The sequence below is a fragment of the Drosophila eugracilis genome, unplaced genomic scaffold (assembly GCF_018153835.1).
Source record: "Drosophila eugracilis isolate 14026-0451.02 unplaced genomic scaffold, ASM1815383v1 contig_2154, whole genome shotgun sequence".
NCBI lineage: Eukaryota > Metazoa > Arthropoda > Insecta > Diptera > Drosophilidae > Drosophila > Drosophila eugracilis.
This window is the reverse complement of record NW_024573038.1, coordinates 12,881,941-12,909,556: the sequence shown is the minus strand read 5'-3', so window position 1 is coordinate 12,909,556 and position 27,616 is coordinate 12,881,941. Positions and strand designations below refer to the sequence as shown.

Genomic DNA, 27,616 nt, shown 5'->3' with positions numbered 1-27,616 from the left:
TCTGAGCTCAGAAAACCGAAAACGCTACGCTACGCCTTTTTATTACATAATGAGAACGAGTCTTGGCCACACTTGCCGCCCCTTTTGGAAAGCTGCTCATTTGATATTCAACTAACGCTGCCCGGCTTCCTGTCTCGAATGCGTGGAAAGTGCGTGAGTTAAAGTTTGAATCTTGCACTGAAAAATATTCTTAATATCTTAAGCTCTTAAATCTTAATTTTTTAAGTTTTTATTTATTATTTTCATTTTTTTTTATTTTATATAGATTTCTGATAGTCAAATATTTATATTTAAAAATATTTCCAATATTTTATCTAACAAAATCAACCAACTTGCAGTGTGGTTTTGGTTTTTAGTTTACGTTTGAGCCCAGTTTTGAGTTCAGGCTTAGTTGGGTGCACCTGCAGGCCAACAACGTCATAACTGCCCAACTTCCTCCCACCCCCTTGGTTTAGATGGCCCTGACGTGTCGGACATTACAAATTATGCCCGGCAGCCCCTTCGGCGGCACAGTGTGCTGTGGATTTTGGACCACCATCAATGTCCAGACAATGACGAGCGCCGACGTTCCTGACATTTTGAGGAGGGTTCTCTACTGCTAAAGCAGCAGGTACAAAATGAAAATGAAAATGAAATCGAAAATGAAAATGGAAAGGAAAAGGAAAACGAAACCGCAACATCGTTGATATCTCCAAGGAATATCTATCTAAGGATGTTATTTAATTTGTTCCGCTTTACAACTTTCTGAGCCGCTCGCTGAAAGATCCTTGCGTGCATAATTTATGGTCAGTTTCCCCTCTTGTGGCTTGTAGATTGTTCGGGCAAAGAAAGGTGTTATAAAAACTATTCGTTCGTTGTGTGAAATCTTAAATTGCAGTTTTGTTTAATTGAATTCTTTGTTTGCGTGAGCTACTTCTTAAACTCATTCTCCCAGGCTCTTTTGTTTGTTAACTGAATTTATAGAGCAATGCGGGCGGTCGCTGCTATTAAAGAAAAAAATAAAGAGAATAAAAAGTGCGTGCAGGGCATTTAGAGAGGGGAATGAACGAGTATTTAGTTATGCACAGCTGGTAGAGGATCGAAAAAATATATGGCACAAAATGATCGTTAATTTGTAGTAACTAAAACAGTCAACTGGGTGGTCGCATACAAGAAAGGAAGTGGTTTTGTAGAACCACAAAAAAGGTACCGGAAGTAATGTTTTACCAATGATCAGAGATATCTGATAAGCAGGTGTGAAAAATTACATTTCTCTAAACTGAAGTTGGTGCTTAAACATGGCTAATATTCATAATATTTGTCGGGACTTGTGAGGATAAAGCCTTACTTAAGCCTTAACTTAAACTTCATAAACCTTTAAGGAAAACCTTAATACCAGATTTCCCTACTCCTCAAATTCTGTCATCCTAACTGGGCTTAGTTCGTATTGTTAACTTTTGCTCCCATATTTAGTCCGCTTATCGTGAAAATTTTCTTTAAGCTTTTCCGCCAGATTGAGTTCTGAGTTGAGTGTCAGGAAAGCGAAAGCAAAAGTTGACAAAAATTAGAAGAAAATCTTTTATGATCTCCCCGCAAAAAATGTTATTGTTAACAGCTTAATGGAGCATTCCTTCATCAGAGGGGCGTGGATGGGAGTTGGTTGTTGGACGGTGGGTTTTAGGAGGGGTAACACAACAAGAAACAGCAATAATAAAGATTATACACGGGCAATAATTACTAGAAAATTGTTGTACAGAAAATCTCTGACATAACAGATGTCTCTTGTTCTGTGTTGTTAAGACATTGGTGTAGTCCAGAAGGGGTGATTAAGTTAATCCAATAAGATTTGGAAAAAAAAGTACGATTAAGTTAAAAAGATTCCAAACTAAATGTCCTTCCAGACTCATTCCTAAAGTTGCCTTCTGAGAGACCCCTTTTGAACGGAGCCACTGATAGAACTTCCTCGAATGGCCTTCTTGCCTTCTTACATCCATCCCAAAATCCCCCACCCACTTACCGCCCATTCCACCACCCAACTCTGTCTCGAGGTTTCGCGGTTCGTTTCCCACCAAGCTACTCCACCGTAATATGCACCTAATCCTTTCTACAAAATCATAATCGCATAGTACGTAATCAGAGCGATGCCAGCAGTGAGTTCTCTCGGCAAGGACACTGTTGTTAGCCATGGAGGGTCTCGAGTCCTGCATCCTGCCAACAGCTAGCTAACTGGCAACATTCATTCAGTTTTAATGCCAGTTTCATAACTCGTGCGCTCACTGAGCCATAAGCAGAAGAGTAGAGCCCGGCAATTAACGCGAGTCCTTCGACTTGCTGCCACAATATCCCAGCATCATTATCCTTTTGGCCTCTCACAGCCAGCCCAGTGGGTTAAGGGTACACACACTACACACATACGCCAATTTATGGGAGACCCAAAGCGTTGTAAACCCAAGACAACAATTAATCAAGAACTCAAATTTCAACTCTTTTTCCAAAAGAAAGGGGGAAATTCAAAACCAGAAAGGCGAATGGTCCCTTACCTAATCAAGCCTACAATAGGGAGGAAAATTTAATAAATTGATATAAATTTTTAAAAAATGAATTGCCTCTCAACCCCCTTATGAACTCTATGCTATGTTTGTGACATTTGACAATAAATATATATAAATTTTTTAAAACCGCGCCTTATTTAAAATAACAGCAGACAGCAAAGGGGGGGTTTGGCTGTTGGCAATGATGATGGATGATCCAGAGTTTGGTTTTTCATTTCGGAAAATCTCCGGGTTGAAAAACGCTTTGATTTTGATGGGTTCCGGAGCTCGGCGGCTCTCTTTTTTGTTCGCCCCTTGCTGCGGTTGCTTTTGCATACAAGCTGGAAAAAGCAGAAATTTTAAAAGAAGAAAAAAAATTGGAAAATTAAATAAAAATGAATTAAAAATTAATTAAATCAAATTGCTGTGGCGGCTTCTGCTTTGCTTGGGCATGGGGGCTAAATGAATCATAAAATATATGACAGCCGCTGGATTATTTTCCCTTTATTTTCTTTTTTCTCCCAGCCCATATTTATGAGGGTGATGGCTTGGATTGCTAATGACTTAAGTATTTGGGTGTCTGAGGCGGGGACTTTGGCAGATTTGGGTTGAGAAGAGTTTGTCTTAAATGATTTGGAAGTAATTGGTTGACATCAGCGGTGATTGATCTTCGGATGATATATCGAAAGTCTATGAAGGGTTTTTATGAGGGAAAAGGCATGAAAAGAGGGTTTTAGAGGGCGGTTTATGATGGTGATGGTCATTTTAAAGTAAGAAAAGAAATATTAGTTGCAATATTTAATAATATTTTATTAATATTTTTAAGCTATAAAAAGTGTCATTGGCATATCTCCCTTCAGACATAAGCAGCTTACGCATGTGCGGCTTTTTTATTTGAGATGCTTTCTATTCTCGTCATCATTTCGCATCTAATAATAGTTTTCACCTTCAGATGAGGCTGATAAGCCCGTCATGACAAATTTCGCCCTTTTTAACATCTCCACAGCTGACATATTCTTATGCCAATGCCAATAGAGAGAGAGAGTGAAAGAAAGAAAAGCTTCTGAAATGCGTCAAATGCCCCGTTCGTTGTTCAATCCTAATCAGATTAGTTTCTTTGACCTACCCTAATCAAATTTCATGCAAATAACCTTTTCTAATCTATTTGTTAACCGACACAGACGCACACTCGCCGCCAGAAAGAAGCTTAGTCCATGGCAGTCCTTCAATCAATCAGAATCCCTGTATAGAGTTCCTCAGCTGTCACACATTTCCATCTTCATCTACACTGCCATACCCTGGGTTTTTTTTTCTTTCTTTCCCGTTGGTGTAAATCCAAGTCAATCCGTTGGATATAGTATGGCATAGAAAACTACCCTTGAAGACTTAAAATTCCACCCCGTTCTTGGGTAGTCTTTGTGGAAATTAGACAAAAACTGCAAAAGATGCTGCGAATTTGTAATCCTTGAGGAATTTTTCACTTATCCCCCAGGGGGACAAGTCGAAGTCCTTCAACTGTCAGAGCTAGCAATATTCGTAGAAAGAGAGAGAGAGAGTGAGAGAGAGATGGCAAGACTGAGAGAAACTCGTAGCTAAGTTACATATTTAAGTTTTACTTTCCTTTACTTTGTTTGTTGTGTTTTATGATTATTATTTTTTACGCATTTTCCTAACTTCAGTTTTCATTTATGCAACTATGCCTGCGACAGATAAGTTATTTGAGTTCTACCATCCACTAGGATTCGGGCGAAAAGGGACGAGCCAAGGATGGCAGGACGAACGAATTTGTAAAATTCCAATTAAGAATCTTTGGTTTACTTTGTAAGTTGACTCTCAACTTATTTAGACACTACACAACGACACACGAAACACACTCGCACACATGTAAAGTAATACCCAAAGAGCAAGAGCGGCGGAGAGAGAGAGGGATCCAAAGAGAGGGACAGGGCAAGTAAGTGGAGCTGGGAAATCCTAACACACACTTAAGCGAAACAAAGAGGACACAAGACAACGGGACAAGCAACAACAGAGAATAAATAAAAGCAAAACAAACTCGCTGGCTCACACAGCCAAACAGTCGGGGTCATCAAAATAGGTGCTTTTAAAAAAAATATTTTAGATTTAATTTTTTAAAAACTTTATAAATTCAAAAACAACATTTTAAAAGATATAAAAAACTTTAGAAATATTTTAAAATATTAAAATTAATATTTATTTTGTTAACTTATATAATATTATATTTTGTAGATTTTTCTTGTGTTTTTAAGCAATTATCGTTTTTTTAAATTTTTTTAATTAAATAATTTCACTTATTTTTTATTAAATATTTTATTATTATAAGTTTTTCTTTAAAATTGCTTAATAATTATAAATTAGGAAATACAAATTTATATTTATTTTCCAAAATTACTTATAACTCCTATCTTGTTGACCGCTATTGTCCACACACATCTTGCTGACACACACACATACACACACGCCAAGTGAAATCTGAGAAGGGCGAGCAGCGGACGGCTCTCATGTCCTGCTCCACTCGTCCTTGCTCTAATGGACGAATAAATTGCTCGTGAATGAAATGAGAGTACGCTGGCCGCTCTGCTTCTTCCTTCCTCCTGCCTTCTGTCTTCTTCCGCCCATACCCGCGCCCTCTTTGCGTGTGGGCGTGGCCGGAGACGACAACGCACTCATACGCAAAGCAAAGTAAACAGACAAACAACAAACTGGCAAACAGACTGACAAACAAACAAACAAACAAACGGCGAAACGGATGCCCGAGACACAAAAACTAAAAACTAAAAGCGACATCCAAAAAGTAGGGAAAGAAATTGCTCTCGAAAATCGGTTTTTTTTTTTTTCGAACTGGAATGGGGGCAATATTGGTGATAAAATAAAATACGAGACGCGGGCCAAGACGATGACAGCATTGAGACAAGGATACGGATAAGGATACGGATGCAGATAGTGCGAGGGCGAGTCCTAACTGCCCCTCGATCCCTGGCCACAAAAATTTATGTTTTAGTTAATACACCCTGAGACCCAAAAGGGTTCTAATCGCTTGTAAATGGTATATGGAAAAGGTTCTTTTTTTGGGGGGGTATAAGAGAAGGTATTAATGCATATGGTAGTGGTTAATTTAGTGGAATGTGGTGACTAAGAAAATATGTACTGGATTAGTAAAGAAACTTAAGAAGGGGTTTTTCTTTTCTACATAAATTTCTCTACATTCTAACTACATTGCCTTAAAAGTAAATCTTTCTCTTTTTACTAAGAAAGTGGTAAGAGTTTTCTAGTAATTTCCAAATATAAAACCAATCTTTCTAGTAAATTGTTATGTTAAAACAATAAATTAGCTATCAAATCATGTAGATCCAAATTGAAAATGTCCCCAAGTCAAGATTAAATCCCTGTCATGTTCTAATCTTAGCCAGAATATTTAAATTCCCTAATATCCCCCTCACTTCGATTTGAGATTCCATGTTTTTCCTCGAATCATTTTTAAAGAGCAAAGGCAAAGGGTTTGGCTTGCCATTTTTCTTTCCATCAGAAGATCGGAGGAAGTGGAAGGCCCCCCTCAAATCGCATTGTCCCTACTGACACAGCCAGACTGTGAGTCCAACGCTCTTAACTCGCAACTGCCGGCACCCTTAACCCCACATTGCCCCCGTTTTCAGGCAGCAGCAGCAGCAGCAGCAGCAACAACCGATAGCAGCCGGAGACAGACACATGGCCAACGGAGTATGTAGGTCAGGCGAGTGTTCGGGGCTTTTATGAATTGCCAGCAGCTGACTTGACTTGATGGCAGCAGATTTTGTTTTTCATTTTGCAGCCAAAAAGCCAAAGCCAAGACGACTAAAAATCAATAAATGTCCGCAAGGACACCAAACTGGTTGGCCCAAAGTTCGTTCGTTCGTTGGCTTGGATTGTTCGCTGATAAAACTGCGACAAAAAGATTTCAAATTAAGCGACAGAATGCGAAGGAAAACAAAAACAAAAAACTGATATCGAAAAGCGAAGGACTGAAATTCGAAGGAAGCAAGTAGACGACGAGTCAAGCAATAAAGCAATTAGCAACCGACAAGGGAGATAATACAACTAATTAAAAGTAAAAGTTATGCGTCAGCGAATGAGATTTTTATTGAGAACACAAAAGGACCTTGTGCTAAAATGGGGTGTGACAGTGGGCCAGCTGATATAATATATAGCCCAAACCCGGGTGGGAGTATTAAAATGCTGTTAACCCAAAACAACAACCATACCCCACCTTTATCTCGGCCTAAATTATGAGGTTATAATTCACAATTAAGCAAACGCAAGCATAAAACATAAGCACATGACATAATTATGCTCAGCTCTTTCGGATTTATATACGTAGTGCGGTGAAACTAAGACGAAAATTGTGTAGAATAGCACAAGGATCTTGGGAAATATAGACGACACTGGCAACGTACTTCTGCTTTTGCCCCCCCATTATGACCTCATCAGATTGCCAGCGAGCTTGGTAGGAGATTCAAATCAAATTAATGAATGACTTTTGCACCTTCGAGTGGTGGCGGAGACAAGGAGTGGACAAGGCTATTTGAGTGGTATTTTGAGGTAAACCAAAATAATTAAGTGACACAGGTTTTGGGTTTTGTGTTTTCTAAGGTTTTTAGAGGCAATCTTTAAGTTAATTTTGTTTAAAAGAAGTGATTGGGAAAGTCTTATAGTTTGTAGTTAAGTTTTTCTTATATGAAAAATAAACATAATATATTTCCTAAATATTTATTTGATTTACATTAAGTTATTAACACTTCCGAAAGCTAATAACACTAATAAACTCATATTCCTCATAACAGCCTGCCACATTTCTTGGTTGTTCTTAACTAAACTGTTGTTTAGCACTTGCCACAAAATGCTGCCAGTTAATTGTGTAATTGCGAAACTTGGCTGAAGAGATTGTTGAACCGTAATTGTAATTATTCAACTATAGCCATCCACCACCACCACCACCACCCATATCAGCCCCCAACAATTGTTCTGTTTATTTGCCTAAAGAGACCCACTTTTGTTTGACTTAATTTGTGTCAACCAAATATTTTGCTTAATTTAGTATTTCTATGTTGATCAAAATAAAAACCTTTTAATTTTTTGGCAATTTATTAATGAGCTTTTGCCATAGGAATTGCATTAATTTATTCGCTATCTATTATTCGTGTCTGTGCTGGTCCCATTGCGGGTGTGTCTGTGTTTGTTATTATTTATTGCTAAAATCCATTAAAATTGGGACACTCAACGGGTGGAGATTTTATTTATTTGGTTGCCTGTTCGCTGTTCGCTGCCATTAACTGACAAATTTTTCACTAATTGCATTGCATTAATAAACTGAAGTAACGCCAACACAAACACAGACAAACTGGGAAAAAAAACTGACTGTAAATTATTACCGATGATGGAAAATTCTGTCTAATTGCAACTGCAAATGCCAAAAGCGAATGCATTGGAGGAATGCAGGAACAACAAATCAAAGGAATACCAATTCATCGACAACTGTCTGCGTATGCCATAAATATGCATCAATGCTGCTGCTGTGCCACACCCACTTTTATAGCATCTCATACGCCGCCTCTTTGCAGGCATTATAATTTAAATGGACTTTGGAAAAAGCAATTATATGAAATTAAATTTTGTGTATGAGTGTGTGTGTCTCTTAATCCTGCACTGAGCTGCATGCATAGTTCATGTTATCCTGTTGCGAGAAGTGCGGCCAAAATGGGTGTGGTCAGGTGGCCCACTCTTATCCGGTCTCCCTTTTCCACAGCCCCAGCCACTTCTACATTCACTTTTCCACATCCACTCTTCCACTTCCACTTCCACATCCACTCAATGGAAAAGTGCGTGCCAACACCTCGACAGGAGGACAGGAAGGATAAACAGGAACAGGGAGCCGAGTGCTTGCTGGGGAAGAGGAAATGGGAATAACATTGCGTAATGCGTGTAGGTGGTACACGGGCCAAAATGTCAACGAAAATGTTTTTTGGTTTCCTAAAAGATAAAAGTCTTAAAGAATATACCTTATTCTGCCTAAAATCATGAACTTAAGTAAACTTTTTGATTAAAAATAAAATATAAAGTTACAAAAACCAAATAGTTTTCAAAATCCGAATTAAAATCATTCAAATTTTCTTTCAGTTTTTGTGTGCGTTTGCTGAGCACTTTTCATATGAATATGAATTGCTTGCGGTTGCATCAAGTGGCACGCGAAATGCACTCAAAGTGCATTCAAACGCACTCGCCACACACGCACAGACACAAAGCGACTCGCAGACAGATAGCAGACTTCATTTGTATACGGATTCAGTCGGGGCTTATTATTATTATTATACCAATGATGACCATCTCATCTATATCTCCTCTATATATATAGATGCCTGATCAATAATGGGAATTAACGCAAACAAAAGATTTGATTTCATTTCATTTAATGGTTGGCAAATCAAAAACAGAGACTCTTTAGTGTTAGTTGGTTTAACTTTTTAAAGTTTATGATTTTGTCTTTTCCTTTACCATATTCCTGCAATAAATCCATATAACCACCCACCTTTCCACCTTGCCAAGTAAAAAGCCTTTTGAGGTTTTCAATTTTTGAAATAAATTTGTTTATTATTGTTGCTTGACTTCCATATTGTTTTGTTTCTTTTTTTCGACTTCATTAAGTCTATTTCTCGTCTCTCGTTCGTTCGCTTCTTCAGTTAGTTTTGCGATTATTTAAAATAAATTTCCACTTACATACTAAATAATGGGCCATGTTCGTTTCAAACAAAAAATTTCTCAAAAACAGAAATACATTTTCGTTTAGTTTTTCCGCCTTGATTTAATATTTCGTATTTATATAATATATATAATATTAATGTATACATAGAAATCGACATTAATTTGCATAAGTGTGGCATTTAGGAACACAAAAATCTTATAAAGTATTTTATTCATATTTATGCTGTATGCTGTCACTTTCTCTGCTGGTCTAACATCGTTGTTTGCTTGGCTTTTTTGTGAGTGAGTGATTGATTTTGGGAATGAAATGTGTTAAAAAATTAGAGTAAATGTGAATGTTCAAAACTTTAAAATGTAATATTTGTGAATTCTATAAAGTGGAGTTTTAAAATTGGGCTTAATTGGTTTTAAGTGAAATTTTATTTTAAATGGCAATTTATTACCATGTTGGTTGTTCTTGCTTATTAAATTTTAGCTAAAACTTTTGCGAGTAACTTTTTCATTTTTTTGCTTTTTTGGGACTCTTTCGATGGTTTCTGTACAAAACTTAAACTTAACGAAAACTTTTTGGTTTGTTTAGTTTTTTGTTTTTTCAGTTAATATTTAACCTGCTTAGTGGTTATTTATTAGTAGTTTCTCAATTGTTGTAGGCCATTTGCTTTGCTGTTTGCTGATTTTTATAGTTAATGTTTTTTTTTTTAATAAATTCATCTGGGATCAATTTTGGTTTTTTTCTTTCTCTTATTTAGTTCATGAAACTTCTGTTTTTTTGTATAAATTTTTTTTTTTAAATATTTATATATGTACATTTCGCAGGCAGACATGCGAAAATATTATTTATTCATGTAGGTATTATTTGTTGTTGTTTTTTTTGCTGTTTTAAAAAAAAAAAATCTATATTAAATGTAAAATAATAATCGGTCTGCCTGTTCAGTCAATACGCTGCTGTTCGGCTTATTTGCTCTTTTGTTATTTTAATGGCATGCCATTAAATAATTTCATTAAATGCTTTGTATGAGCAGCGAACAACATGTTGGGGAGTCAGCCTGAAAGTATGCTCCATTGATTGTTTGCTTTGTTTTATTCCCCATTTTCTGTGCAGTTTCCTTAACCAATTGGTTGAAGGGGGGGACGTCGCGGAAAATAATCAAATGAAAAATTTAAAATGCATAAATGGTAAATATACTTAGGGAATTACCATTGAGTGGTTATCGAGGAAGGAAACAAGGAGTGCTGGTAAGTCTAAAAAAAAGTTTATGAAAATATCAAAAAGAAACTGTTTTTTGACTAAAAGCCAAGAGGAATGCATATTAATTTATTAAGAACATGATGAACATGACTTTTTTGTAAGGCCATAAGTTAAAAACAAATATTTACATTTAGTAAAAAATGTGAAAATTTCATTATTAATCAAAGGGAGAAAAGTGAAAAAATGTTTAATTCAAAAAGGAAATAATGTAAAAGTCGGTTGGGCATTATAATTGCTTTACAGACAGAGTCCTATAAATCGCCTAGCCAGGCCGACTTTTTATGCCGAATGTTACTGCTGTTATTTAAATGAAAATAAAAATGAAAAATAAAAATAAAGAATGAAAATGAAACAAGAGGAAACGCTATAGTCGAGTGCCGCGACTATAAGATACCCGTTACTGTTTTACACAATTTTAAAATATTAATTTTGCTAGTGGAAATTCACAAGGCGCCACCTATTGTCAGAGAAAGTATGTTGAGTATGCTTATAGTGACGTCACTGCCCATGTGAGGCCTTATAACTTAATTTCTTTATAAATAGCGAAATAATGTTCCGATTTGAAAAATCTTTTGTAAATCGATAGATATTAACAGAAATAAGTTACACAAGGTCAAACGAAGGCATTCATAATAATATTATAGACTCCACAGTTTTCCGCGGTTTGTGGGCGTTAGAGTGGGCGTGGCCAGATGCAACTTCGTGGCAAGTTCCAGAGGCATCTCCTAAATACGTGTTCCTAAGCAAAATTGTGTAGCTTTTATAGTTTTCGAGATATTTGCATTTTTGGTTTTTCGGGTTTTGTGGGCGTTAGAGTGGGCGTGGCGTGATCGGAAAAAAACAATTCCCATTGGGAGCATCATAGAAACCTACATGCTGGATCCGAACTTTCTATCTCTTATAGTTACCGAGATATCAGCTTTTCTAGAAAATCCGAAAACCGTCTTTTGAGCCTTGTGGGCGTATGGGTGGGTGTGGCCGGATAGTAGCAGCACTATAAGATGCGCTGTCATCTAAAGATTATACTCTCTGAATTTCAATTTTCTATCTGCAATAGTTCCTGAGATTTCAGCAATTTTAGTTTTTTGCGATTTGTGGGCGTTAGAGTGGGCGTGGCAGGATGCTGTAATAAACTTGCGCTGTCCCGGGACCTCAAGAATCTTCATGCTTAATCTCAGCTTTGTATCTGCTATAGTTCCTGAGATCTCAGCGTTCATACGGACGGACGGACGGACGGACGGACGGACGGACGGACGGACGGACGGACGGACAGACGGACATGGCTCAATCGACTTCGCTATTGATCCTGATCAAGAATATATATACTTTATAGGGTCGCAAAAGCTTCCTTCTATCTGTTACATACTTTTCAACGAATCTAGTATACCCTTTTACTCTACGAGTAACGGGTATAAAAATGTGAGACCATTAAGCCCGAAACTGCAATGCGTTTTTATTCATATTTTCCGATCGGTTTTCGTTTGGGAGCTTAATTGTTATCAACGGCAGCTCATCATTATCGCATTTCCAGGGCTGAATATATATATATATATATATTTGTATAATTGCAAAAGTGTGGGGGTGTGTGTGACAGAGAGAGAGGGAGTGAGAGAGGGGGGGTTATGATTTACTATAATTTTATTTTCAATTCGTTGAGTGTCAGCTATTAATATTATTATTACGCGTATATATTTTCTCTGTGTGTGTGTGTGTGTTTGTGTGAGTTTTCATCGCTGTTATTATTACGACTTTTTATTGTTTGCTGCATTTTTCACGCTTTCTGTGAGTGCGAATTTCTGCTCTGTATCCTTGCTAGCCTTTTGCATATTTACCAATGGCATTGTTTGATGTTTATCGTACAATTTCCTTACATGCTAATTAATTTTCCTGGCTATCTGATGATGATGATGATGATGTTGGTGTTGGTGTGGGGACAGTCTAGGGGAAAGTGGAAAATGATTGGAATTCTTTTCATAGTTTTCTTTTTTGTTTCTCATAAGTTTATTTTTATTCAACATTGTTTTTTTTCTTATATTCTTGTTAGCTATGTAATATTAAATAAATTAAATATTTTTATTATATTTATAATTATGTACAGGCCCTTAGATAAAAACCGTTTTTTGTGTGTCATTTTTTTTACAATGGTTGTTAAATTATTGAAATCTCATTTTAATTCCTGGCTCTATTTACAGGGTATTATAAGTTTTAATTTATTTAAAGAACTAAAAGTATCAGTCTGTTTGAACCATCCCAAAAAGTATGCTAACTGTCTGCCACTTTTCTTATATTTTTCTTTCCTTTTTAAATTTATAGTTTAAGTTTAAGTTTTAGTTTTAGAGTTTTCTTTAAGTTTTTATAAATTCACTGGTTACGCAGTTTGTCTCCTGCTGTTGTTGTTGTTTTTTGCTTCCCCCCCCCAAAAAACTTAACCCCGTTACGCCCACAAGTTCTTCTGCTGATCCTGATCCTCATCCTCATCGTCATCATTCAGGCTCAAATTTGACTCATAATGGGTGAGTTCTGGCTGGCGGCTATTATTGCTGCTGCTGCTCATGGTAACACTGCTCTGGGTGCCACTTTCCAGTAGATTGACACCACCGCCTCCACCGCAGCTGCATAGCAAATCCTCATCGCCAATGCAATTGCAAGACTTTTTGCAATTATACGAGGCACCTCCGGGTGGCGGCACAAAGTTCGAACTGAAGCTAGAGGGCAAACCCGAGACGGGATTCTTAACTTGAGTCCTCTTACCAGTGCCCAGATTAACGCACTCGCAGTTGGCATTATTCCGAATTTGCTGCTTGGCATAATCCACACTGTCGTAGGCCGGAGCACTTGCCAAATAAGTGGGGACAGCGTACTCATGTTGACTCCTACGATTGGCCTGATGGTTATGATGATGATGCTGGTGCTCCAAAGTCTTGGCCATTCCAATGCCACTGAGATCACGTTGCTGTTTCTTGGACAACTGATTCATGGTGTTGAATTTACAAGCTGCAGCTGCCGCTGATGCTGAAGTCGGTATGGGTTTATATCCTCGCCCACCACCGCCAGTGGCACCACATTCGTTGATTGTGGCATAATTGTTGCTGCCACAGTCGGCATAATGGGCACTGGGTGGCGGTATAACCCCACCATTCCCAGCCTGATACTCATGACTCGTGGCGTACATATTCACCGATGGTGTACGGGCCGATAGACAACCGGATACCACACGCTTATTGTTATTACCCCGACCATTTGGCAGGGGCAATGCCAGTCGCAGCTTTTGCCAGAACTTCTTGTCATCCCATTCGATGCAGGTGCTCGTCCTCAGATAATGCCGCATATCCATGTCGATATCACGTTGAGGCAGATCTCCATACAGGATGAACACCACCCGTTTCCTACGCTTCACCAGCTCGTGCAGGGCACTCTTGTACTCGAAGCGACTCCATTCGTTGTACAGGAAATTCTTGGACAGCACCAACACAAACTGTTTGGCACTTTCGGCGGCCTCTATCAGGGCATCTGTGATATAGGCATTGATGTTCACATCCCTATAGTGCAGGCACAGTCTATAGCCAATGTCATTCTCTAGAGTTTGGGCCAGAATTTGGTTGACAAAGTGCTCATCTTGCAGGCTATAAGCGAAATAGGCATCGTTGGGTCGCTCCTTGTCCAGTTGGTCCACAAAACGCGGTGACTTGTAGCAGAAGTTCATCAGGCAATTGGTGGAATGAGCCCACATTTTCAGCTCATGACGATAGCAGAAGAGACCGAAAATCAGGCCAAAGAAGGCGATAAAGGCACAGGTGGCAACCAGGAGCAAAGGAAGCAGTCCCTCGATCTCATTGGTGTGCATATAGTGGGCCACGCCATCACGTAAAGTACATTTAGTACCATTTTTCTCTCTCAAAACACTAGTGGCATTATTGTAGATACAGCTAACACGTGATGCATCGATAATCTTCTCTGAACTTTGACCCAGGTAGTTCCTGAACCTTGCCAAGTAACCACACTCACAGCTCCATTGGTTGTCAGCCAAACTGATTTCCACCAGATAGGGATTAGCACTCAGCTGCCATACCTCAAAGTGCATCAAACGATTGCCATCCAGTCGCAGGACTTCCAACTTTCTCAGCATTTGAAAACTTCCATTGGCTATGCTGGCTATCCTATTGGATTGCAGATAGAGCTCTCGTAGATTCTCTAGGTTATGGAATTCGTTGCCCTCCAAACTGATTATATGATTATCCTCCAGGTGCAGTATCAACAGGCGTTTCAGGCCACTAAACGTGGTATTATATATATGGGCCACATTCGAGTTGTTGGCATACAAAACAGCCAGATTCTTGCGACCCAAGAACGAATGTCCTGCCAGCTCTACAAAGTTATTCCCATCGATATACAACTCAGTGGTGTCCATGGGTACACGTCGCGGCATCTCCGAATAAGCAGCTCCCGAGCACTCGACAATATTGGTGGACCAGGTTTGGTCATGGAAACAGGTGCAGTTCGTGGGGCAGGTCATCTCACAGTCACAGGCATCGAACTCACAGCAATGACAAACGGCAAAACAATGGGTTTTATAGGTGCACAGAAAGTGCTTGGGCTCAGCTTCGATCAAAGGAATGTAGGCCCTCTCCCTGTTGTTCAGCAACTTGCAGTATATGGTCTCCAGATCCATAATCCTGGGATATTGCCTAGATGTTATGTGGTTAATCTTTTGCAGCCAATCGATGTTGCAGTCGCAGGTAAAGGGATTTCCACCGATATAAAACTCTGGCAATGCCCGATGTTCCCAAACAGGCAGAATCCTCAAGGACTTGATATCCAGTGTAGTTATTTGATTGGCATAGAGATCCACTCTCGTCAAATTGGTTTTATGCATAAAAGTATCTGGATCCACGGTGGTTATCAGGTTATCATTCAGGAACAACAGCTCTATGGAGTTTGGTATGGAATTTGGTCCAATGCGCTGAAGTTGGTTGAAGCTCACATCCAGAGTTTGCAGTCTCAGCTCAGCATCCAAGCCAAATCTATTCGACAAAGAACCCAAACGATTCTTGTGCAGATCCAGCCATTGCAGAGTAGATGGAACATGACCATAATCAAAGGATTCCAGACGATTATCGGAGATATTCAGCCATAGAAGTGAGGGCATATTGCTAAAAAGTCCATTGATGTCACTCAACTCATTGCCATCCAAACGAACAGCTTGGATGCTAGAGGTCATCTCGAAGGCTCCTGGTTCTACAACTGCAATGCGATTTCTGGCCAAATTCAGAATTTGCAAACTAGGCAGATCCCTAAAAGTATGCATCGTAATATTCTCCAGATAGTTGCCAATCAAACGAAGACCATAAAGATTTCCCAGACCCTTGAATGCACTATCCTCCATCATGGTAATCATATTCTCGCCCAAATCCACCGTCCTCAGATGACGCATATTCCTCAGGGCCAACGGAATCGTCTTCAACTGATTACCATTCAAATTAAGGTCATGCAGGGCACTGCAGTTACGGAAGGCATCCGGATGTACGCCAATCAAGGCATTATTGTCCAGCGAAAGTAGCGACAGGACATACAATCCATTCAGAGCATATGCATCCAGATACTTCAGTTTGTTGTGGGACAGCAGCAACGTATGAAGATTATTCATTGGCGCAAAAGTATCGGCTGCTATATTCTCCAGCTGATTATGACGCAGATTCAGAATCTGCAGGGTATACAAATCGCTGAAGATTTCTGGTTCCAATTTGGTCAACTTGTTGTGTGACAAATTTAGGAGGACCAAACGAATCAGACCCACAAAGGTGTTCTTATCGATCCAGGTGGAGGTTATTTGGTTCATGGACAGATCCAGAGCCTGTAGCTGATCCAGATTCGAAAAGAGTTGAGGATTCAGGACACTTATGGAGTTATTTTGCAGATAAACCTCTTGGATAACCTTGGCTTGCTCGGCAAACAGCTCTGTGGGCAGGGCAACAATTTTATTGGAACTCAGATTGAGAACCTGCAGGTTCTTTAGACCACTGAGAGCCTTGTCAGCAATCATGGAGATGCCATTGTTGTTCACCGACAGGACTCGCAGCCTCCTTAGAGTGCCAAAACCATTGGCTGGCAGGACCACAAAATCATTGTGGCTCACATCCAGATATTCCAAATCCAGGGAACAGCTGCTAGTGCTGCTGGAACTGCTGGTTTTCTTGGCCGTTTCGGTTGTGGAAGTAGATTCGGTAGAACCACTGACTCCTGGCTCCTTGCTTCGATCCCGGAAGCCCAGCTCGTTGACATCCTGCAGGCGATTCTCACTCATATTCAGGGCAGACAGCTCTGACAGAGTGCAGAATATATTATCGGGCAGAGACCAGATGTTATTCGAACTCAAGTCCAGTCGCTCCAGTCTGCGGGTAACCGAGAAGGCATCTGCTTCTATTTCAAAATTCAAGGCAGGCCACAGGATGTTGTGGGTCCTCAAAGTCAGATTCCTCAGCTGCTCCAGACCATCCAAAACCTGACGACCCAATCGTCCCAGTTTGCAATATTGTATGGACAGTTGCTGGAGCCTGGCCAAATGGGCAAAGGATTGAGCCTCCAAGCGACTTTTGGCCATGATTTCATCATTGCACAAAATGTGCAGGGCGACCGTGTGCTCGGCAGGAATAACACTAAAGTTCGTAGTGTCGAATTCACTGTTCACGGTTCTCAGGTTGCAGGTTAAGGCAATCTCTGGCTGATCCAGGCCAGCGGCTGGCATAAAATGGCAATCATCGGGTGCATCGTACAGCGATGGGTCACCATCACCGCCTGCGGTCAAAGGACGCAGAGTTCTCGCCGGACTCGAGGGCTGCATCAGCTGTGAGTTGGAGACACCGGCCTCACCCATTATCGCATTCGAATGGGATAGCTGCTGTTTCTGGTGCTTTGTCGACAGGGATTCTGTGGTATGTTGTTGCTGATCCTGGGCCAGGACAACGGGCAGCAGAAGTACAAGCATATAGTAGTAGATCATTTTGGCGTTTTATTTTTGTTCTCGTGGAGGCACCAGAAAAAGATTGAGGGGTGGAGGAGGAGGTGGAGGGATAGTTATCACACCGGGGGTTTATTTTTTTTTTTTTTGTTTTGGGGAAAGAAACGAAAAAGAAAATCAATTCCAATGGCTGGCCAAAGGAAAGTCTGCGCACATATTTTCGGCTTTTGTGCTCCCTCTACTTCAAGCCAGATTTTCTTTTCTTTTTTTTTTATATATATCCCCCCCGATTCTTCAGTTAATTATGCTCTTCGTGTTTTCTTTCGAAACTCTCTTACACCCGGCACATTTTCTAGCACTTTGCGGTGTTTTTTTCCTTGGGTTTTTCTCTCTATATATTTTTTTTTTATATATATTTTTCCAATTTTCAAATATTTTAGCTTTCCGAAGGTTTTACTTTTTATTACACGTCGCGTCTTGTAGGAACCTTTGATTAATTTCAATTTAGCTGCGGGCGCGAATTCTATTATCACTTCTTCTTTTCTTGTTGTTTTATTTTCGATTGAACCCACTTTTCCATGGGCCAGTGTGTGTGTGTGTACGAGTGTGTCTGCGTCTGTGTGTTTGTGGCAAACTCGAGTATGGTGCAGCGTCGTTATTTTCCGTTTCGTAATGTAACGCGCACGTTGGCTGATTTTCGACTGACTGCCGCAACGTGCGCAACTTCTCTTTTAAATAGAGAGTCGTACACGAGCTCGAAATCCCGAAAAACCAAAAAGCCGAAGTCTAGCCGAGCTGAGCTGTGAAAACGAACGAAGAGGAGAGATGGCAAATGCCGAAAGGCTCTGCAAAGGCGGGAAGTTCTCAGAGAGACAGAGAGCATGACTTTTAGCATGACTAAAGGGAAATTCGCTCTGCCCTGTAAACGGATGCTGGAAAATGTTGTTTTTCATTCTCTCCATTCTAATCGCATCAAACAGCTGGCGTTCGTTCGTATTTTTCTTTAGGTTTTTTTTTCTATTTTTTCGTATATCCTTTATTTTTTTTTGCCGCCGCCGATTCGGAGATATATCCCCTTACCCCCTGCTGCCAACCGGCGACTTCGGCTCTGTCTCTGTTTTGATAATGAAAATATATGATGTGCATGGGCCAGCGCCAATCTTCATACAAACGTAATTTATTTTTATATGCCATGTGCATGTGTGTGTGTGAAGGTCCTTTGGCTTGTTTTTGCTCCTGGTTTGTGTTCGTTCTCTGGGACCATATAAAAATAATAATTCCTCACATTCCATTAAATTACAATAATAATTTTAATTAAACTGTTTTGTTTGCGCCTCATGTAGCAATTCCTGTGGTTTCATGACTTCTTTTTCCGCCGAGGAAAACAGCACAAAAAACTGTCTTCCCCATCAGGTTAATGATAATGATTATGGGGCTTGGTTGGGCGCTATTTTTGTGGGGATTTGTGGGGGATTCTTTGGTTTGAAATTCAAAAAGTTGCCAAAGGTTAGGGTTGGACTTCAGCAGGATGGCTAGTGCAGGTTTTTAGTATAGATTATGTATCAAAATATCAAAAAATAATGAAATCTTTAGCTTTTTAAGAAATCTTTAAGAACTTACTATCTTTGTTTTTACTACTATTTGTTACTTTAAAGTTTACTTAACAACTTAAGCTATCTTTTTGATCAATTTTTGGTAATAAAAATCTTAACTGATCTCCCATTAAGCATCAAGAAATAATTCCCAAAAGTAAATCAAAACATCAATCACAACTTTCAAGGGTTATTTAAAAGATATAACCCTTATTGTTCCACATTTTCTTAACCTCTATCCTTGCCCTATTTTGATGGTTTAATTTTGTTTTTTTGTTAAGAGAAAAATATTGATGGATCACTGGCAAGAAATTCAAAAGCGTTTACACACCGCCTGATAACCTTGATAAACTCAACGTCTTTCATGACTAATTTCCAAGAAAAAAGCAGCTGCCCAGGACACTTTATCGGGGGGGATAATTTTCCTTAGTTGTGTTGGCTTTGAAAGTTTTCCCATATCCCTGGGTATATGATGTGGGTAAAGATATTTTTGTCGCCACTAAAAGCAAACACACAAAAACATTTCAGCCAAATTGCGTCAGCTAACAGAACGCCCCTCCGCCAGCGCCCACTTTTCGTGTTGGGCTAATGATTTGCCTAATGTTTCTAACAATTATGTGGCTTGGCCACACAAAAGAATATATTATGTAAGTTATTAAAATTATATCACCAGCAGCAGAGGCAGCAGCCAAGAACAGCAGCCAAGTCTAATAAGCCTCCTGCACGGAGAGAAAGTTTCTAGTTTTAGGATTAACTTTTTGCACTTTTTGAAAGCTAAAAAAAATTCTAAAAAAATATAGAATATATTCTTTTTTCTATGGCAAGTTTCTTTGCTCTTTTCAAAGCTTTCTTCTTTTTTTTAGGGAATTTTCCTTTCAGTGTACCCTTTATTTTCCTCACCTTCAGGCCTTCGCAGGCTCTTTCAAATGTAAATGGCGGCAAGGACGAGGTTTTTGTGGCCCGCTTTCCTTTGTATGGTGGCACATGCAACCAAGGAGGAATATTTCTTCTACGGTCTCTTATTCTTTTTTTCGGTGGTTATCAATTTGGTGAACGCTTCTGGCTTTTGTCCGTGGTCCTCCTGGTCGCAGCTCCTTTATTTATGTGCCCCATAACGAAGGTCTCTTTTCGCTTTCTTTTTTTTTGGTAACACGAATGACAAGATTTTCATCAACGTCATTAATATTAACTTTTGCAATAATTCTCGAGCTGTGGAAAATTATGAGAAATGACCCACGAGATAAAACCAGCGGCTGGGAGGGGAGGGACAAGCTCAGAGAGCGCTGAATCGGAGTCCACTTTTCGACAAAGCCATAACTCTCGGAGTGAAGATTGGATTGGTTTGCTGGTTATAGTAGTGAATGTGTCCTTGCCATGGTATTAGCCTGACGTCTGGACGGCTTCCAAGTCAATCTTAATTGTGGCTCTGTGCTGGGGACTCGGCCTAATGACAGCATTTCGGATTACTTTCACTCAGAGAGAGGCAGGATGGATAGAGCTAGTAAGAAAGGTTGCATATTTTATGGCACCCAAGCAGCTTTACGGGTGCACTGAAAGAAAGTTTTAATTCTTTTCTATGAAGTTTATAAGGCATGTCTGCATGCTTCCCATGCTTCCCGGAAAAAATGCCTTAAAAACTGAGAAATTTTGAGTCATAAAAAGGGAAAACGTAGAATCAGCATATGAAAATGATTTATTTTCACTGTATCCCCATGAGAGTGGGAGTGGGTGGGAGGGGTGTTGTACCCCCCACAAAAATCACAATTAAATGTAACAATTGCGTCTCTTGGGGCCACAGGACTCGGTAACAAGAGCATCTCGCACTCGGCTCGCTACTGTCAGTTGCTTGTCCAATGCCAGCTTAAATTGCCCATACACGTCACAGGCAAACAGCCAACCACCCACTGTCTGTGCTATCCTACTGATACCTACCCACACCCGCCACACCAAACATTGGAATCACCGATTCCACCATCCTTTCCCAGCCAGCTTTTGGCTCGTCCTCGTTTGTCGTTTCTCTTTCACTCTGTTTGCGTTTATTAATTGTTGCCTTTATTTTGGCCTCATTTTATTTGATTTGGTTTTTCCTTCGACTTGGGCCGGCCTTCGCCTGCCATTTTCTGCTCCTTTTGTTTTCACTAGCAGCAGCTATAAAGCCAAACCTAATTGACTTATCTTGCCATGGGTTTGCTAATTTCTTGGCCATTGTGTCTCGAAGCTTCTTTGGGCCATAAAAATGGCCGCACAGCTCAGATAGCTGAGATAGCCTGAGATAGCCTTAGAGCTGGATAAGTCAGTCAGTGAGGCAGCTCAGACAGGCGGATAGAAATCTTCAGCGCACTAATTAGCAATTGACATGAATTGCTCATTAGCAGCAAACTAAAGCTAAAAATTTTCCTAGGCTATCTGTCCAACTAGTAGTCCGGGTATCCGTAACCGACAGCATAAAAAGTGTCTGTCATTTGGGGGGGGCGTAAGTGGGTGGAGTAAATGGGGGGGTGTAGGATACTCTAATCTCTAAATACACTTCTAAAAAAAATGTATCTAATGGAATATATAAAGACATTGAGCTGACACAAATCAAGTTGTAGCTGTCAAGGTTTTTTCGTTTTTTTCTTTTCAGTAAAAAGATTTCAGGCAAAGCGATTTGATTGTCATCTCGGAATCAGTAAGAAAACAGCTTAAGTTCTTTATTAAATTATTTTTATTTTGTTATATAAAGAAGAACATTCCGATAAGGATTTTGAGTAAAAGAAAGCTTAAGTTAATTTAGATTGAAATATTAAACTGAAAGACAATAATCTGAAGCTGTAAATTGCCAAACTAAGAAGTGGCCAAGCTATCTTAAACCACACACAGCCAAACCCCAACTAATTCAATTTAACCTACTAACTCTCTTTTTTAAACTAATCAAATTTAAACCTTTTAATCAAAAAGAAACTCCATCGAAAAGCTTCTCAGAACTCAGTAAAAACAACAAAACTGAGATAAATAATATTTAATATACAAAAATTCCTCAAGAAACCGAATTTTTATCTTTCCACATGCCGAGAGCCCAGAAGGAGGCTGCGGTTTCATCTCCCCAGGCACCTTGGCAAATAAATTGCAACAAATCTTGTATGTAGCCGCCCTGACCAAAGTCCATAATGACAGTTGTGACCAAAAGAAAATTGCACAAGCCAAGGACGAATCAAAATTGTAGGAAAAGCGTGAAGGAAATGCGATGCTGGTTGCTGGTTGCTAGAATTGCAGCAGTTTGGGTCTCAGAGCATTTTAGCCAAGTAATTGCCCGGTCGACCTTCGAGACGGTCCACATCCAGTGCGCCTCAGTTCGCCTCAAACTCAAGTCGGTCGGTTCGGTTCACATAAAAGTAGTCTCCTGGCCACAGTTCTGTGGGTTATGAAAAGGTGGCAGCCGGAAATCGAACATGTGACCAAAATCGGAAAATCGGAAAAGCGGGTGGCGGTTGACATTTAATTTATAGGAAGCAAAGAGAACGAACGAGAGGCTGGGTGGCTCTACTTGGGTGGGGAAAATAAGATGAAGTCCTTTGGCCACCAATTTAGTTGTCAAAATACGCCAAAATGTAAACAATCAAAGAAAGAGAAAAATGCAGCCAGAAACTGGGCTGACTTGACATTTACCTATATGTTAGTACTTCCTGCTTCCGCTCCAATGGGAAAAATAAAAGAAAAGTAAAAGGAAAAAAGGACAATGCACAAGGCTCATAAAGACATTTGGGAATCAGCGCTATGGCAAGCTGACAAACAAATTTTTTATTTCCTTTCTTGAGGACAAGAAAGGACAAGATGAATTGCCAATGGCTGTAAAATGTCCCTTTTAAAGCAAATACCGAAGGACACTGGCGAAGTGAGGACCACCATTCGAGCACCACAACTAATCCCGAGCATCCGCAAGTGTTTACCTTGGAGTCTCCATTCTCCTTTCTCCTTTCAATTCCTCAATCTGCTCAATCTTCTTCAATTGCGGATTGTATGTGTGCATGACTATTGGATTTTGCATTGAGTTCTAGCTTACTTCGTGGGCGGTGTAGGCGGGGTGGGAATATGGAATTTGATAATATCTCCATCGAGATGACGGCGATTCCAAGAGATACGTACGTGAATGGGCCAGCTTCTCAAAAGGATGTTTATGTCCCCTTCAATCTCAGATAAAAGTGTTGAGAATTTGCCTCTGTTTACCCAACAAAGTGGCTTGTGGATTTGCAGGGACAAAAAGAAATGGCAAGCTAAGCTGATGAAGATGAGATGGTTAACTCTCGAGATGCAGTCGAGAACTTTAGGATTAGCAATGTTTCGTTTTTGCATTCCAAAACGGAAGTTGGATTAACCCATATCTTAGATTAATGGTGGGAAAACAACTTCAGCGATCGGTGGGGATAAAAAAGATGTTCTAGGCCTGGGAGAAAAGTGCAATGGTTTGGCTGGAAGGTCAAGATAAATGGGCGGGATAAGGTTTAAAGTAAGGTAAAGGTTTAAGTAAAGTTCATGTTAAAGTTAAAGGACACATACATGATAGTTAAGCTGCTAGTTTAGGAATAATAATATTAAGAAACTTATCAACTTCTTTAATCTTCCTTTAAATCTTAACTTAACCATCAAAGCAAAGTCTCTCATAGATAATACCTTAAGACCTCGTCTGAAATCTTCCCAAAAACCTATAAATCCAGATCCAATGACAAATTCCATACTGTTAGATTTCTAATATCCTTAAAGACTCCCTTGGATCGCTTTTTTAAACAATTGAAAGTGAAATTCAACAACCTCTGCAGACCTCTATAATCTTCTCATTTCCGCTTCGCGTTCCCTGGAGTTTTTCTTTTTTAAGTCTGACTTTTGGTCTGTGCCCGCTGTCAAAGCATTCCCCTCCCTAATTTCAATTTTACATTTCCCCGCTGAAACCCTCGTTATCCTGCTCCACAAATCAAGCAGCAATTTTCGTTGTCGAAGGGAACACTTCTCGGGTGGCGTTTTCTTCATAAGAGTGAGAGGAGGCTTCTCAAATTTCATAAATTTCCAGAACTTGCACCCCTCGATTGGTACGAAGTGAAAGTGTCAATTTCCTAACGATTCAATCTAACTTTGCTTGTTGGCCAGTTGGTTTCTTTTTTATGGCAGGGCTATATGGTTATATAGTATAGGCAACTGCACCTTTTTGGTTGATTTCTTTTTTCCAGCTTCGTTGGTGAAAATTGCGATCGAAACAAAAGGCTATGAGCTAGTGGGTAGGGGTAGGGGGGGAGGGTGGTGTGGGAAAACAATACGAAGGCATTTGGCAATGCGCCTAGCAATCAGTGCTGCCTTTGTCCTCAATCCTAGAGATTTCACACTGTTTAGCTTGACATTTAACTGTCAATCAAGACGGCACTCTGGCATTGTTGGACTCCTTGCTGTCCTCTGTGTGAGTCCTTCGGTCGTGCACAGAGAGAAAAGACTAGGAACTACAGATTTAGATTTAGAAACTAATAAATCCCTGCTTCCTTTTCATTAAACAAACTCAAAGTTAATAACCTAACCTTGTTTCTTCCAGTGCATGTCCTGTCCAGCAGCCGTGAAGTGTGACTCGAATCGAGGCGATTTCAGTTCGGTTTGGCTGGAGTTTGAAATGAAAGGTGCGAGTATGACAGCTACCATAATGCCATTAGGCGCAGCAGGAATTTGACTGGAGGAGCGCCGCAGGACTTCACACCGAAAGAAGGAAAACTCATTAAATTGGAACTAAGACAAAGGGGGAAGACTGTTGGATATATTGGAAATACGAAAACCGTTTTCAGGCATCGAAGGAAACCCTCAAAAGTGAAGTCAGTCGAGACAATGCAATGCACTGCATGATATGTTGCAAGGAGAGCGAGCAAAACTGTGGCAGTCCTTTCAATGTTTTTCCTTATTTTTCCAAAGCATCTGTGTGTGTGTGTGTGTTTGTGTGTGGCTGTGTGTTTGTGTGTGGCTGTGTGTTTCTGTTTTCGAGAGAACAACGACAGCTGTTACTTGTGGTGAATTTTCTTGGCCACTTTGCAGACTTCAAAACTCACCACTTTCTCTCTCAGCTCTTTGGGGTTTTCGCTCTCATTTTCCTCACTGGGTCATTCGGGGGAAATTTTCTCGCACTCTCTCTCTCTATCTCTGTCCCTAACTTTCTTCCTCTCCCATTTCTCTTGGTGCGTGGGTGACACATTTTTTGGAACTCCAATTTGTGTGCCTTTTTTTTTGTTTTGTTTTTTGATGGCTTAAACTAAAATAAATTTTAATTAATTGATGGCTAATCATTAGCGGACTTCGTTTTGTTATATTTTTAGAAGCTTTTTAGGTAAATAAAAATAAAATTAAAGCCGACGCTTCTTCTCCATGTTTTTTCGCAGTTTTCCTTTGCCATTCTTCGGTGTTTTTTTCCTATATTCCTTGGTTTTTGGGGGCTTTTCCCTGTGACTTACTTTCCGCTAAACAATTTTTCGGTGTCAATGTCGGCATTTTTGTTGTTTTTCCTCTGGCATTTTCTTCCCCCCTTCAGATTGCGCACATGTTTTCGAAATTCTTTCATATTTATTGGCAATTTCATCTGTTGCAAGTTTTTGTTTTCATATCGTTCTCTTTTATGTGGGAGCTATCTTAACGTCCAGGTCATTAAGGCCTTGTTTGGGTTCGGGTTTGTTTTTATTGGTGAAAACACTTTATATGGCTTGGATGTTAAAGGTAACGCAGTTTCGTTGCTGATGACCAAAGATATGGCTGTTAGCTTTATGGGTGACATGATGATGTTGAGGTAGGCAAGATGAGATTGGTTTGGTGAAAAAAAAATGCAACTGATAATAAGAAAACTAAAGTTTTGATTTAAAGGCATATTTTTATGTAATATTAGGTTGTCAAAAAAAGTCTTGCGGTATAAAATTGGTTACAATAATGCGATTCAATTCAAATATGCGCCGTTTGGTTCGATGACGCGTTCCCAACGAGTTGCCAACTTCATAATGCCCCTCTCATAGAAGCTCGCTTCCTTATTGGCAAAAAACTCGGAGCGTGGCGAATCTTCGACCACCTTTACTCCAGAACGAAAACGTTGATACCATCGTTGTGCGGTGGAAATGGAAACTGTATCGGGTCCATAAACTCCACAAATTTTATTGGCGGCTTGAGATGCATTTTTGCCTTTATCGTTGTAGTACTGTAAAATATGCCGTATTTTCTCTTTATTTTGCTCCATGATAGCGGCGCTTTAACTCAGGAACGACTTAAAAGAAAAGACAGAAAAGACAATCAAGCACCTGTTAGCGCGTGAAATAAGCTTTCCAAAAAGGTACAGTATGACCTGATGCGACGAATAGAACAAGAACTACGCGCTTTCAACGCCAACTAGCAAAAATACCGCAAGACTTTTTTGACAACCTAATATTATGCAGGGTGGCCCATGTAAGGTTTGCCTTTTGAACTATCCATAATTTTGACTTTGACATTACGAATGGCATTGGCAATGTGTTAGATATTAAGTAGAAGGTTTGCGGCTTATAAAATGGTTAAGTTTAAGCTTGAAGGAAATTGGGAAATATTGATATTTTGGTACTGCAAATCTTCCTTTTATATTTAAGAAGAAACTTTCTACTTAAAGTCTCTTCCTAAGTTTTAAGGCCATCCCTTTAAAACCTCACAAAACTGTTAACCAAAAGAAGATCACAGTTGTTGGCTATAAACCGCTGAGTCATCGCTTTGAGTTTTATTTTCACTTGCCATTTTATATTTCCATCTGAGTACATCGTCCGCAAGAAAAGTATCTTAAGATTTCATGTTCTTTCGTCAAGTGTTTGGGTTTTTTTTTTACTTTTGCTTCTTCAATTTTTGACACACTTTCCGGGCGAGTTTCAGTTTTATGCTCGTTTGAGCTGAAATAGTTTACCCAGACCCAGTTTGAAAGCAAGGCAGCCGTTTTGCAACCACAAATATGCAGCAAGGATGGATGTTGCTGGGGTGGCAGTGGGTGGAGTATTGGTTGGTAAAAACGAGCGGGGAAAGTGGAGATTGACTTAACCTGAGCATTAAAGGTGCCTTCCGGGCTGTAGCAACTGACTTTGATTTCTGCCCCTCGAGGTGCGTGTGTCCCAATAATTTTCCCTTTCTGCTTTATTTCAGCTCAACTTATTGTCAGAAAAGTACACTGAAAGAAATAGTTTTAGAAAAGGGGAAACTTCCCGATTTTACATATTTTTTTGAAAAATAAGTTAGTTTTACATTTTATAAAGCTAATAAATAGAAATTTAACTTTAATTTTGTATATTTAATCAATAATTTTGTGTTGTGACTTTGGGTACAGGGTTGGCAGGCGAAAGGGTTGCCTCTCTCGGCATCTGCCATGGAAACAATTGAAATGGCAACCCAGCCATGGCATGCCGTCAACATTTTTCTGCCATAATCAAAGTGAATAAATAACATGAAAGAACTTTTTTTTTCTTTTGCCCCTTCCTGCTGGGGTTTTTGCCTTCTTGACTGGAACACACACACAGGCGACAGAGCAATTAGAAATCAAATTTTCCTCTGCCCTGGGAAGCTGGCG

General features: G+C 39.7%; 1 protein-coding gene and 1 long non-coding RNA gene across 2 annotated transcripts in view; one reads left to right on the top strand and one right to left on the bottom strand.

Annotated features, from left to right (window-relative positions):
* Positions 1-25,880, top strand: part of LOC108118202 — a 143,968-nt gene extending 118,088 nt beyond the window's left edge. The window contains exon 3 of the long non-coding RNA XR_001772920.2: positions 24,608-25,880. This is a non-coding gene — a long non-coding RNA (uncharacterized LOC108118202). The remainder of the gene's footprint in view (positions 1-24,607) is intronic.
* Positions 12,519-18,650, bottom strand: LOC108118201 (toll-like receptor 6). The gene has a single exon (XM_017230762.2). The coding sequence runs from the start codon at positions 17,504-17,506 to the stop codon at positions 12,944-12,946; it is 4,563 nt and encodes a 1,520-aa protein (XP_017086251.1). The 5' UTR covers positions 17,507-18,650; the 3' UTR covers positions 12,519-12,943.
* Positions 25,881-27,616: the final 1,736 nt, after the last annotated feature.